Source organism: Puntigrus tetrazona, chromosome 17 (genome assembly GCF_018831695.1).
Source record: "Puntigrus tetrazona isolate hp1 chromosome 17, ASM1883169v1, whole genome shotgun sequence".
In the NCBI taxonomy this organism is placed as follows: domain Eukaryota; kingdom Metazoa; phylum Chordata; class Actinopteri; order Cypriniformes; family Cyprinidae; genus Puntigrus; species Puntigrus tetrazona.
In genome coordinates this window covers 18,187,042-18,202,041 of record NC_056715.1, presented here as the reverse complement: position 1 = coordinate 18,202,041, position 15,000 = coordinate 18,187,042, and the positions used below count along the sequence as shown (strand labels likewise).

At 40.4% G+C, this 15,000-nt stretch overlaps 1 protein-coding gene across 1 annotated transcript in view; it reads right to left on the bottom strand.

The window, feature by feature from the left end:
* stxbp6 (syntaxin binding protein 6 (amisyn)) overlaps positions 1-15,000 on the bottom strand; it is a 31,745-nt gene that overhangs the window by 6,102 nt on the left and 10,643 nt on the right. Inside the window, exons 3-4 of the mRNA XM_043262224.1 lie at positions 3,867-3,997; positions 3,623-3,785 (exon numbers count right to left, since the gene is read on the bottom strand). Coding sequence (XP_043118159.1) covers positions 3,623-3,785; positions 3,867-3,997 — 294 coding nt within the window. The remainder of the gene's footprint in view (positions 1-3,622; positions 3,786-3,866; positions 3,998-15,000) is intronic.

Genomic DNA, 15,000 nt, shown 5'->3' with positions numbered 1-15,000 from the left:
CACCGGGAGAAACAGAAATGTGTGCTAGCAGTTACACCTTGTGAAAAACAAGTAAATATAATAACAGAAATAGCACTTTACTTCAATCTATTGAAAATTTTTATCATGCCAAGTTTACTACAAATACATTTTTATATTTATGTATTTAATAAAATGTCCTGCCACTGTACTGTTAGTGTACTGAACTGATATACTAAGTCTAAATTAGAACAGTTTTTTTGTTCTTAATGCTGAAGTACAATTAAAGATATCCTTATTGCAGCTATACTATACTGACATTAAAACAGTATAGTATATACCGTTTTTTTTTCCGCTTGGAGATGGAGCGAAATGACTGCCTACTACATGCCTGCTTGCCTCTTCTTCAGGTAATGGAAGAGACATGCGGAAACACTGAGGTAACATCAATGTTTTTATTTTTGTACTGTTTTTTCTCTACTGCCTTTACTGCACTGTACTGTAAAGTGTAGTACTGTACTGTGCAGTATTGAGTTGAATGTCATTTGTAACCTTTCAATACTTTCATTTTTGGTTGTTTTGAAAACCTTTGTTGGAAAAAACAAAAAACAAAACCTGTAAGTGTTGCATTGAGCTTCACAGAATGCTACCTGAAGAACTGAATAAGAACAGAAATTAAACATTATTGGTGTGTTTCTGCTAATCTGAAAGTGCACTCATATGATGCAAGTGTGTATCATTTTGTCATCAGAGTGACATTTTGCCAAAGGATTGTTAGGTTTTGATAGAGTTTCAACTTGACATAGATGTGAATGCTTTATTTCCCAGCGTTGCGTCTTCTGTTCAACCAATAGGCAAAAACAGACAATAGAAATAATTACGGAATTACAAATAAAGATGAGTCTTACTTGAGTGGGTCAAAAAGCATTCCTTAAGTTCATTTAATACAAATATTGAGAAAATCCCCTTTAAAGTTGTCCAAATGAAGTTCTTAGCACTGCATATTGCTAATTAGAAATTAAGCTTTGATATATCTACAGTAGGACATTTACAAAATATCTTCAGGGAACATGATCTTTACTTAATATCCTAATGACTTTAGATAAGTCAGATAATAATAGATATAACAGATCATTACAAATATACCCCATGACTTAAGACTGGTTTTGCGCTGCGGGGTCACATATGGATATTCACTTAAGCCCTTCGAGGGTAAAAGAATAATTAGCTAAGCTAACAGCTACTTTTCATTAGCCCTAGGAAACATAGCAAGCTAAGCTACAGCAACATAGCAAAATTTTTAAGCTATTTTTTACATTGAACCAACATCTTACAAAGTCAGTTCTCTCTCTGAGATCAATACAACTGTCCGGCAAGCAGATAGCCACCGTCATAACAGTTCAGGTTAATAACAACTTCAGAGTTTAACCACTGCTCCAAAACCAATGACGTTACAAGCTTTGGTGGCGGTGGCGTCAAGCTGGTATATGTCTGATCTGAGCTCGAGCTTTGGAAAACGTATTGATTTCGTAGACGCTACAGCGCTAGTTGATCGAAAATAGACCTTCGCTAGTAATAAAACTATTGGATTCAGAAATCAGTTAACCTAGCAAACAGGCGCGTTTCACCTCACAGATGCTGTCATATGCAGCTTATTAACGTAGATAGCTTTCAAGAGAGCTACAACACAATGATGAAAATCTGAAAATCACATTCTAAATGGTCCATTACAGCATGTGATGAAAGCTGAAAGCCCATCAGAGCACAGCACGTCATTTCTTCTATCCAGCGTAATAACGAAACGGATCCAGCGGTGACATGGATCCCCACAGTTTACGTCCCACACCTGAGCAGCTTCACGCCGTTTGTTTTGCACTGGTGTGAGACTTAAACCGGAGGGGCCAGAGTCATCTCCTCGCTTCCATGATCTCAAACGACAAAAAAATATACGCTATATGCTCAGGAATTACATTTTGGGATTATGTGATTGTGATTTTTATGGTTTAAACTTTAAAACAATCATTAATCAATTATTGCCTTAATTTATTTATTTAAACAATTGTCAGGGCAAGATTTTTGTTAAAAAGTAATAAAATAACTAAACTAAGTCAACACAAATAAACAAACAAAAATTTAATACAAATATACGGGAATGAATGGCTCCCCAAAGAGCCTTTAAACGAACATTTCTACGTTTTTTTTTGTTTCTTAGTGCTAATTTAACAAACTAAAAATGATTTTGCCACTATAAAAGAACTTTCACGACTAAAAACCATTATACATCTTCATATCCATCGTAACTCTTCATATGCGTGTCTTTAAGCTCACAGTCAGGTGTTTTCATGTTTGCTCAGCTTCACTGAGTTCTGCCAGGCAACAGAAGCAGGCATCTGACCCTCAGGAACCTCGACTCTACTTCCCACAATAACAGTCCCTTCTGCCACTAAAAGAATAAAAGACAAGCAGCAACGCTAAAAGCTGTTATTTATTAAGTGGGAGGACTAAGTGGCAGGGAAGAGAAGGAGGGAGCTTCCCCCAGAACATAGTTAAAATAGCCTCAGCACCTTCCTCGACACACCAACACTTTAATTGTAGTGTATGAACGTGAACCGTCTACACTCACAACGCAGAACAAATGTGTGAAGAATCTACAGATATTACTCCACATCAATGATTGCCAGTGAAAAACTCAACTTATTAACTCTGGGGGAGTTGAACAATTTCCAAAAAGTGGAGTTTTTCTTTAAAAATGTTTGATAAGGTGGCAGCAGAAAAAATGGATTACTAGCCAACACTGTGATTATTTAAAATTCATATGTAAGGTTATTATAGTTATTTTAGAAATAAAGTGAATGTCAGGGTAATTATAGTAAAAGAAAACCCTCCATTAATCATGTCCATGAAGTACAGCTAGAAACAAAGACTCAGACAAGATTTCATGATTAGCAGAACAAAACAGATCTGCTGGAATAAATAATTTGCTTGAATAATAAAGACTGTTACGCAGTTTTTCTGCAACTAGGAAGAATATTATACGAGTAATTTATTTTTCATTTGCAGTATAGTTTACATTTAAATAAAGCTTGAAAGTCAGATTTTAAGATGATGATTTTACAGCAATAATCAAACATCTAAACAAGAAAACCGAAAGAAACATTTTAAAAAGCTGTTGTTTTGTTAATATTACCACGATAGTTTCACCAGCCACTATTTACAATTATCAGCCCGATGCATATACAGACCCTCTGGCTGATCGATTCAATGATTGATTGATTGATTGATTGATTGATTGATTCACGAATCTAGTTCATGTACTTCTGACCAACTGCCACCAGAGGTCACTGTGTTAACTCTCACACATCACTCTGGACTACATTTCCCATGATCCATTGCATGCATACAGCTGTAACCAATCAGACAGGCTTTGGTTGCCCCTGCCTGGACTATTATCGTGTCTTTGTTTTGCTCGCTGTATTACGTTCAGCGCTGTATTATGTTCTGCTGTCCGTGTCTGCGTTATTGACCACGTCTCTGTTTAATAAAAGTTGCTCTGCACGATGTCTCTCGTCTCGTTCACATCGTTACAGATTGATTGACAAGGATGGTATTCTTTAGAAGTCTTACCAAAATTTTAATAAAACCCTTCCAAAACGGGACGTCTTACCTCCCAGAAGTTTGGAGTGGCAGTTGATGAACTCCGGTTTCTTCTCGGGGAACCGCTGACACGTGTGATGCAGGATCTGGACAAACATGCACTTCTCTCCGGCTGAGCCCGCGGTCCACTGGTCCGATCCGTTCTCAAACACCAAGTCAAACTCTGGGCAATCCTGAAGGTTTTTGGACGATTAAAAGGCAGTCAAAGATCGATGGCATCAAACATGTGGCGCAGAAAGAGGCCGTGAACTCACTCTGACGGAGTCGATGCCATTGACCTGCCGCAGCTGACCGATGCTCCACTGTGATCTCCTGACGAAAGACGAGGAGCCTTCAAACTGCTTCACCTTCGTGAGGAACGCCTGCGCCGGCTTCTTATTGGTCACTGTAAGGAAAAGGGACACGTTTGAATTCTGATCAAAAGTTTGAAAGAATTAGCATTTCTAATGATTTGATTGAAGCGTCTCCTGCTCTTCTGATGTGCCTTCTTCATAAAATACAGTTAAAAACAATAATATTGTGAAATATCATTACAATTTAAAAAAACGTATGTTAAACTATTTATTGCTAAAAGCTGAATGTTTAAGAAAAATGTATAATTATTAATCTTGTGCCTTTTAATATTTATTGAAATGGAAATGTTTATTTGTTGTATAATCCTAATCAGAAAGGATGCTTTAAATGAAATTAAATACATGTATAATGCAGTTTTATTAATCAGAGAAAAAGGTTATAAATATTAAGCAGCAAAAACAACAACAACCAATTTTAATAACTGATAAATGAGCAGCATATTTCTGAAGGGTCATGTGACACTGAAGACTGGAAAAAAAAAAAGTGTGTGTGGTACAAAAATTGCATTTAACGATATACTCGAATAGAAAATTACGGCTATGCAAAAAATTAAAACATCAAGATTAAAGTTGTTCAATTTGGAATAAAGTCATTAAAATGCGAGAAAAAACAAAAGTATTATTTATATATATTAGGTACTGATAGGATCAGGGTCAGGTGTAGAATAAGGTTGTGTAAAATAAGGCATTAATATGTGCTACTAATAACTGGCTAATATTCCTGTGACATGCACGCTAATAGTAGCACGGTAGTCTACATACTGTATACACATTTTCAGGTCTAGATTACTGTAGTACGGTTCTCCAGCTCGTATCAAAGGGCAGTGTTTACAGATCCCACCACACCCGGCTCTGCTGGAGCGAGAACATCCGGCCCACGGAGGACTGTTGGAGGAATTTCTCATCCTCCACTGTTTGTTCAGGTCTGTGTGTACAACACTCCCTTTTCCTCCCTCTCACTCCCTCCATCTGTGTGAGGTCACCGGGGTCAGGGTCTCTGATCCATCGCCTGCTTTCCTCTCCAGAACAACACTGCACAGTAGTTCAGAGCCGCAGTTGCGCTCAACATGAATGTAAACTATTGTGCAATAACGGTAACTTTAAAAAGTGCCTTGGGTGTTACTAAATCACCAAAAAAGGAGTGCACAATATAAACTTCAGTGTGCGTGATATAATGATTGTTAGTGGCATTCATAAAAAAAGACTGTCCAAGATAACAATGCCCATACCGACTAAAATCAAGCTCAAATACATAAATGCAGAGGTTATTATATAATCGCTGGACAAAAAAAAAATGCAATGAGAAATTCACTACCGCATATCATATCCAACACCTGTAAAAATAACCCTGTATATATAGCATAGGCAAAGAAAAAACACCTGAGGAGGAAACGTTCATCACTTTATGACCAAAACATGAGCTGAAGTTCAGGCCGTCATGAAATAACAGCAGAGTGCCTTTTCATTTCTCTCTCGGTGAATAGATCTTTCATTTGCGATGCATTAAATAGTTGGAGCAGCGAAACATTCGACTGAAGCTCAGCGGTAGATGCTTTCCAGTTGGCTACCATTAAACACTTTTCAGTGGGTTTCCCCTCAACAAACCCAAAAGCGTGTTTTAAAAATCCCCAGGGCTCTTTTGATACCGTGCACGCCGGGCGCTCGGACTCTGTAGGCCTGGAACAATGTTCTGGGTGTGTTGAACGAGTTATTACGATCGGCTAGCCACAACCACGCTAAACATACCACACAAACTCTGTGCAATATTAGAATATGTGCATAGTAGCTGGAGATGAAACGTTCAGCGTCCTCCGAGGAAGAAAAGTTCAGAATCACGTGTGCGCTGTGAAGCCAATGATGATATAATAAATTAAAATAAGCAGATCTAATCCACTAAAACGGGTGAAATGGAATGTGAACCGAGCAAACATGCATAGTAAAGCTGAATACACACTGGGTGGGATTTCCTCCAGCTTTGAGTCACTTAGAGCTTCCAAAGAGAATACAGGATAAAAACATGAATAAAACCGTGTTAGACTTCCACTGAATTTTTCAACCTTTATAAGAGCAGCTTTTCTAGCCTTTTCAAAAATGCAAATGTAAATCATGTAAAACATTTTTAATAAACAGTTATGAAATGATATCAGTACAGGTGGCTAGCAATCAAATAAAAGCAGTTTTGGCAAAATCCAATTTTTTGAATGACTTTTACTGCGGCTTTAATGTTTAATGCAGCTCAGAGATGGGATGAACGCATTTACATTGCTATTATTATTACTACATTTTTATTAAATTATTACATTTTCATTACTTGTTTGTGGTTTCTTTCACTGTTAAAAAAAAAAAAGTTGCCAAAATTTTAAGTTGCCAAAATTTTACTGTAAAAAAATATAGTGAAAACGGTTAATTACTAATTTACTACTTCCATCAGCTGATATAAAATGTTAACATACAAACTCATTGAAGTACCTTTGTAATGCAAAACCAGTTGCAATATGACATACTTTAACTTTTATTTAAAAAACCATGGCTCAACAATAATGCAGCAACATATTCAACGGTTTGTGTTTTGCACTTTTACTAAAAGTCCTTGCGATGCAATGACAGGCATAAAACGCAATAAATGCAATGGTATAAATGCAATAATCAACACTTTTCCCAATTAACTCAGCAGCTATAACAGTAAAAATAAGTATGGATAAAATTCATTGAAAATCAAGGCAGAACATTTGTATTTATTTCTAAATTACGACAGCGTTCAAAGTAAAAAAGTGCACATTAGGAAATATTATAATATTAGAAAAATGCATGACCCTTTGAGTGAGCGTTATCTCGCTGCACCACTTAAGACGAGATTCTCACGTGCCTTAAAGGAGGTCTTCAGAAAGTGCTACGAGAGGGATATACGTAGAGAGCAGAGCTCAGCAAGAGTTCAAGACTCAGTCTGATGAATAGGAATTCGTAAAAGTTGCTCGGCAGAATCCAGATGAGGCAGGATCAAACAGACCAGCCAAATGAATCTGCACAAATGAGTCCGTGGAACAGCTCCAAGCAGACCATTAACCCACGAGACCTCAGGCCCCGCTCGGCTGAGACTAATAAACAACTTCCTGCAGCACGGCCTCTGATCTCCTGTACTGTCACTGACTCATCAGACTAGAGAAAACTAGAGAAAGAGTGTTTAAAATAGATCCTAAATTATGCACTCGGTCTCTCTAAGGCTCAGAACAAGTTCAGGCTTTAAGAAAAAGACACATTCGGAAATGCATGTTAACCCCGTAAAGCCTTACGTATGAAATAAGGTTTGGAAAAATAGAGCTAATCAAAAAAAACCTATCCAGCTTTCAACCAGAGTATCTAGAAATTTGTAAATCTCGAAGGATTTTCTGGACAATGTTTTTTTAGGAATATTATTTAAGCAAAAAATGTAATTAATGCAGTTTCAAATTAAAATTTTCCCGTTTGAAATACATTTATGCAAAATTTGCAAAACTCATTTGGACATTTTTTGTAATTATTTACATTTTTACCCGCCTTGATTTTAGATGCTTTTTTAATATTTTGGCTGAACAAAAGACCTAAATAAACAAAAATAAGAAGAGTATTTTTTGCGGTCAATGTATGTATTTATTTATCTATTGCTGCAATGATAGTTTAGAGATGAACAGATAAACATTCCCTGAAAAGCCTGATTTTTGATGTAATTATTGTCATGATAATCAAAGAAAGCGAAGTTGCTTCAGTTCAGCAGGTGTTCGTCTAGAAATTAAAAATTTGCATTTGTAATCAGGCTCTTATATTCATGTCAAGTTATTTCAATTTTAAGGGCCTATACACAGTAAAAATACAGAACCTGTGTTTAGGTCGAGTAATTTTACTATGCATAGGCCCTTTTAAAGCCTGATAAAATTGCATCTGAACGTTTTAATTATTACAAACAATGTTAAAGATATTCTCATATTTACTTGATAATGATTAGCAAAGAGCTTTAAAAGGGTTATTCATTTTTACTGCTACCGAGACATTTCTTGTAATAAACAACACACTTTTTGGTTCATCAGAAGAAAGATGGTCGTCCAGTTTAAAACTGACACAGGGGTGAGTAAATGATGCCATGTTTACAGTCCAGACTGATTCATGACAGGATAGATAGAAGTGCTGGGTTTTTGAGTTTGAGCATCAGCGAGCGAGAGAAAGTGACGTTATATCAGCTGTTGTTCAGGAACACGTCACGCCTGGCTGCTGGAGCGCTCACAGATATCTAAGAAACAAAACACTGCTACACTTCACGAGGTTTCATTAGGCCGTACTGAAGATCACCGCATGGATTTTATTCATGAATCCCGTCGTGGAGGTCCGCGAGCAGACAGCACAGCTCATGTGGTTCTCTCAGACAGGAAGGTGAACTGGAGTTTAGTTGTGAGGACAGCCTAGATGAAAGCCAGAGACACTTCAGCGTGAAGAGTCTGTTTAGGTAAGCAGCACAAAAGAGCTTGTCGATTAGCTTCGTGAAGAAGAAGTCTTGGACGAGGGACAAGTTCAGGAGGCTGAGAAGAAAAAAGTGTTCCTGTGTTCTCCATTTCTGAGGAAACACAAGCCCTGAAATACTCCACTGCTGAGCTGAGGCTGTCCCAAACCCACGAGCAGGTGGAAATCAGAAACACACGCTCTACATCAAGTTTCGTCTTTTTAAGGGTCATTGCAGCCCCCAAAATTCTCAGAATTATCCCAAAATAATTCATTTAAACCTATTTTTGCCACTATTACAACCCATTTGTCATGAAGCATTAAAAATAAATAAATAAATAAATAAATAAATATATATATATTTTTATATATTTTTTTATTGATTTATTTTTTAGTAAATCTATATATATAAAACTCTACATAAAAGATGATTAAAATAAATAATAAAATAATAAATAATAAAAATTTAAAAATAAAAAGTTCCGTTATGAACTATTTGATTAATGATCTTCTGTAATGTCCAGCTGTGTTAGGAAGCGTAGTGTTATCCAGAAACTAATATGTAACATTAGATCTGACGAGAGGTGTGTTGTGTGTCTGTCAGGTCTGTGTGTGTGTGTCCTGCATTCTAATCATTCCTTTAAATCCTCGGGGATGGACAGCTCCTACGCTCGGACCACCATGTTAACACCTTCAGAACATGAGTCTGGCTTCAACACGTCATAGAGTGATGAGAGGCAGAGAACGGAACATTTCCTACACACACACACACACACACACACACACACACACACAGAGACAGAGACAGAGAGAAACACACACACACTCACAGAGACAGAGAGAGTGAGAGAAACACACACACACACACACTCACAGAGACAGAGAGAGAAACACACACACACACACACTCACAGAGACAAAGAGAGAAACACACACACACACACACACACACACACACACACACACAAACACACACGCAAACACACAGAGACAGAGAGAGAGAAACACACACACGTGCTGGTCATAGAATTAGAATATCATTAAGTAGACGATTTATTTTTTTATATCTTTGTTTGGAACTATTTTCATCAACCAAACGGTTAACAAAATATCCATTTAGTATATTCAGATTCATACACCGCTTTAAGTGCCAAGTATTTTTATGCACACATTATGCCTTGTATGAATCACCGTAGTAACAGTCTTAATAATCTAATATCTATTCATTGATACAGCTTTAGAAAGTATAATGCATTCAGATATGTGAAACCACCAATAACCGTCTAAAAGGGAATGTGCATATACTATAACGCATTTTAATATTGGTTAAAATTATAAGATGCAATGTGACATTTATTGATATCCCTTTAAAGGGTTATGCGTTAAATACGGGCTTCAGGTAAAAGTGCTTATTTTTATAATACGGCATTTCAGTTAATTATTTCAACCACCATTTTTTTGTATAGTTTCAGAAAGACCTACTGAAAACAATGATTGCAATTCTACTAAAATATATTTGAACACATCAAACACATCTTTGGGATGTGAACTGATTTAAACAACGCCTTTCCTTAAACGGAAAACTACTGATAAAGGACAGATGCTCGCTGGAGTCCTTCTATTTCACTGAAAGCCATCGCTTCAGATCTTTGTCTGACGAATCAAGCTGACAGCGAGTAGAGAGTCACACGCAGGTGGATGAAGGCCGGGACGTCCTGGGAGCGCTCACAGAGGAGCGTCTGTCTAAATCCCAGCTAACCTTTAGACGTGCTCCGAGAGAACCGCAGGCAACCGTTCAGAGACCCGAGCTCCGTCAAGACAACACACACTCACTTTCACGGTTAAGCATGCTTTATTCATTGAAAATTAATGCAAAACCTGGTATTTCTGATTTACTTAAAAAAAGGCATCTTCTGCTTTCCAAGGCTGCATTCATTTGATTAAAAATACAATAGTACTGTGTGATATTAATACAATATCAAAGAACAGATTTCTATGCATGTTAAAATGTCATTTATTTCTGTGAATGAAGCTGAATTTTCATCAATGTATGAGCGAAGATTTCCAAATTTACACATTCTTGCTGAAGTAGTCATTTCTTTAAAAAAAGAAACGTCTTGGTTACGTATGTAACCCTCGTTCCCTGAAGAAGGGAACGGAGACGTCACATGTCGGATGACCGACGAATTGGGATCTCGCTTCGAGAGACCAATCTACTTCGAGTGCATCTAAACGAGCCAATTGAAGATTGGCATGCGCTAATCGCATCCAGCTGCCGCTGATCACAGCGCGGGTATAAATAAGCAGCGGGTGCAGTGCATATTCAGGTTTTCGCTGAGGAGCCGAGCTAGTGACCCGGCCCCTTCAGCAGAGTCTGCCGAGGAAACACGGGTCTCTAAGGCTATGCCGTGGAAATACACACATAAAGTCCTCTTGGGGTACTTTACATGGCTCCCAGCCCTCACCGGTTCATCGAGAGGGCCTGGCGCCGGATGCTCCGCAACATCTGGCTGCCGAGGGGAATGGAGGAGCTCGACAAGGTCTACTGTATGGACGCTCTGGAGCGGTTAACAAGCCGACCCGAAACCGGGCCTCTCAGTGCTTCTACCCGTTTGAGGTGAGAACACAGGAGACTACCGGTTCCACACGTAGGCTATAGAATCTAGCGATCGTGTTGGGGGTCGCCCAGCCCACAGCTCTACAAATCTGTCAGCGAGGTGCCACGAGCCACCGCCCAGGACAATGCAACACTTGCTGAGTGTGCCCGCAACCTGGGGGGGGGGCATGGCATACCCTGTGCTTGGTAGGCTAGGGTAATGGCGTCCACTATCCAGTGAGCCATCCACTGCTTGGAGACAGCACTCCCCTTCTGCCGGCCTCAGTGACAAACGAGAGCTGGACTGAGGTCCTGAAGCTTTGTGTCCGGTCAACGTAGCATCTTAGTGCTCAGACGGGACAAGCAACGTCAGGGCTGGGTCTGCCTCCTCCAGGGGCAGCGCTTGAAGGTTCACCACCTGGTCTCTGAAGGGGGTAGTGGGAACCTTGGGCACGTAGCCGGGCCGTGGCCTCAGTGTTACCTGGGAATCCGCGAGCCCAACTGTACGCACGAATCGTCGACCGAAAAAGCCTGCAGGTCCCCTACTCTCTTGATGGAGGCCAATGCGAGCAGGAGCAATGCCTTCATAGATAAAAAGAACTTTAGCCCAACTGCTGGCAAAGGTTCAAACGGAGCCTACTGCAGTGCTGTCAGCACTACAGACAGGTCCCAAGAGGGTACTGTTGGGAGCCGTGGAGGATTCAACCTCCTGGCTTCCCTCAGGAACCTGATAATCCGGCCATGCTTACCCACAGACCTCCCATCTATGGGGTCATGATTTGCAGCAATTGCAGCCACGTAGACTTTAAGGGTGGAGGGAGACAGCCTTCGCTCCAACCCTTGCTGCAAGAAGATAAGCACGACTGATAGGGCAATTCCGGGGGTCTTCACCCTGAGAAGAACACCACTCGACGAACAGGCTCTACTTCAAGGCATAGGCCTGTCTCGTGGACGGCGCTTTAGCCGAAGAAATGGGTGTCAACTACCCCTTGAGGTAGGTCACCTAGAGCCTCCGCATCCCATCCAGGGACCAGACATGGAGTTTCCAGAGGTCTGGATGCGGGTGCCAAGGGGTGCCCCGTCTCTGAGTCAGAAGATCCTTCCTCAGAGGGATTGGCCAAGGAGGGGCTGTCGCGAGGAGCACAAGTTCTGGGAACCAAGTCTTCACCAGTAGGGTGCTACTAGCAAGACCTGCTCCTTGCCTCCCTGACCTTGCACAGTGTCTGTGCAAAAAGGCTCACTGGGGAAATACATACTTGCAAAGGCCCCGCAGCCAGCTGTGTGCCAGTGGGCAATGGGAAGTCTCTGGAGAGGCAAACAGGTCTACCTGAGTGGCTCGGAAACGTTCCCAAATCAGCTGAACCGCCCGGGGATGGAGTCTCCATTCTCCGGGTAGTGCAGCTCGCGACAGCTCGTCGGCTGCCTGGTTGCACACTCCTGGAATGTGAATGGCGTGAAGCGCCAATCATCCAGCCTCGAGGGCCCGGGAAGCAGTGAGAGACCAAGAGGGTACAGCTGATACCCCACGTGAGGGTCCAGACTGCCCCTTTTGCAGCTCCACTGGTTGCAGAGTTTAAACGTTGTGTCACAACGCGAAATGGAGCCCACCTGTCTGCAGCCAGGATGAGAACCAAGTCGAGCAAACACAAGCTCCGCCCCCTTTTTCAAGGTGACAGAGCCCGCCCATCACTCCGAGATGACCACCTCCCCGCAAGGAAGTGATTCATCCACAACCGCCACCTCAGCGTGCTAAGCCCAGGCACACAAGGCAACGATTGTGACCATCACCTAACACCAGGTAACAACCGCATCCAGAAACACATGGGTGTACGTCGTCTGAAGCAAGACCCACGCTATCTTCCAAGACGCGTCGAGTTTGCCAGACGTAACGCCATCTTTAAAAAGACGCACCCGCGAATGCTCTTTTAGTGCTGAGGCAACAGGGGATAGCCGTTTTGCACTCAAACAGGGGGGTAGTGCAGCCTGATTGTGGCAATCCACTCGACGCAGGAAAACGACCTCCGCTGAAACGCCGTACTCCAACACTCGTAGATCGTCTTTGGAGCAGAACAGTCACGCTCGGCGGCAGCTGGATGCGATTAGCGCATGCCAATCTTCAATTGGCTCGTTTAGATACACTCGAAGTAGATTGGTCTCTCGAAGCGAGATCCCAATTCGTCGGTCATCCGACGAAACTTTTTAACGGTAACTTTTAATAATACTTCAGTTTTTTTTTTTTTTCTTTCATTTTCTGTATTTTTGCATTTATCACACACACACACACACACACACACAAACACACTTACTGATCTCAAACTTTTATATGTCAGTGTATATACAGCTATGACTCAGAAGCCCTTATTATGGTGTTATGTATATCATTTGAACAGCGTGCTCTGCTCCATTCAGTGTATATACAGCAGACACTTCTTTCATAAGACCTGAATGCACAGACGTAGTACAGTAACTGTGTGTTTAGACCTATTCTGACTATAGGTCTTCAAGATATTACTGTACTCGAGCGATAGAGCTGGTCTTTGTCATGTAGCAGCGAGGTGTGAAGTGAGATTGCAGCATATGTCGGCTTCATGGACCTGGTGGGCAGATGTCTAAACTACACTCCTCCCGCGGGGTGTGTGTGTGTGTGTGTGTGTGTGTGTGTGTGTGTGTATAAAGCGTCCAGCTGCTTCATTAGTACAATTAACACAGATGTCAGTCACGAAGCCCAGCCTCTGTTATCTGAATCATGCAGCTCATTCTTGTTTCCTCACAGTTATGTAATATGTCGCGTCAACAAAGAAATCCCTTTTTGTTTTGCTTTTTATGAGTTATTGAACGCACAAAACAAGTTAACAAAAACTGGTAGAATACACCAAGAATACGGTCTAAGAGGAGGATTTCAATATGCTCCATTAAAAGGGATCAATTATTATAATAACAATAAAAACATGTACAATAACAGTTTAATATTAAATAAATTATTTTTATAAATATAATAACTTTATACGATATCTACAGACTTCCTACAGGGAAACTAAGATCTCTTAAATAATGGTGATTTATGAGATGATTGTTTAAAAGTTCACTTTAATTAGGATCAGCTATTTTTCTTCAAGCTCTGAATTCTATTATAAATGTTGAACGGTTAGTCAACGGTTAAATATTAGAGAGAATAGCACAGCTTTGAGACATTGGTAGTATTGTGCATTAAATATATACAGTATGTCATTTCTACATTAATTTGATGATTGCGATACAAAAGTGTGTTTAAAAAAAACGTTAGCGTTTCAGAACAAATATGCAAGTAATTCACTTCTTTTTTTGAATCAGCAGTTATTTTGTTATTTTGTGCAAAAAGAGTCAAAATGAAATTACTACGGTCAGACCTCAAGGTGGTTTTATTTTTATAATGTTTTTTTAGAATACAGGTATTATGAAAGCAGATGCACAGTAATAAACGAAACAAACTGGAAAAAGTTCATGAATTTTTTCTGCTGATGTGCCTTTAAGGGATACACACACACACACACACAGACACACACACACACATACACAAACAGACACACACACACATACAGACACATACACATACACATACAGACACACACACACACACACACACACACACACACACACACACACACACACACACACACACACATACAGACACACACACACACACACACACACACACACACATACAGACACACACACACACACACACATACAGACACACACACACATACAGACACACACACACACACACACACACAGACACACACACACACACACACATACACATACAGACACACACACACACACACACATACAGACACACACACACATACAGACACACACACACACACACACACACACACACACACACACACACATACAGACACACACACACACACACACACATACAGACACACACACACACACACACACACACACACACACACACACACACAC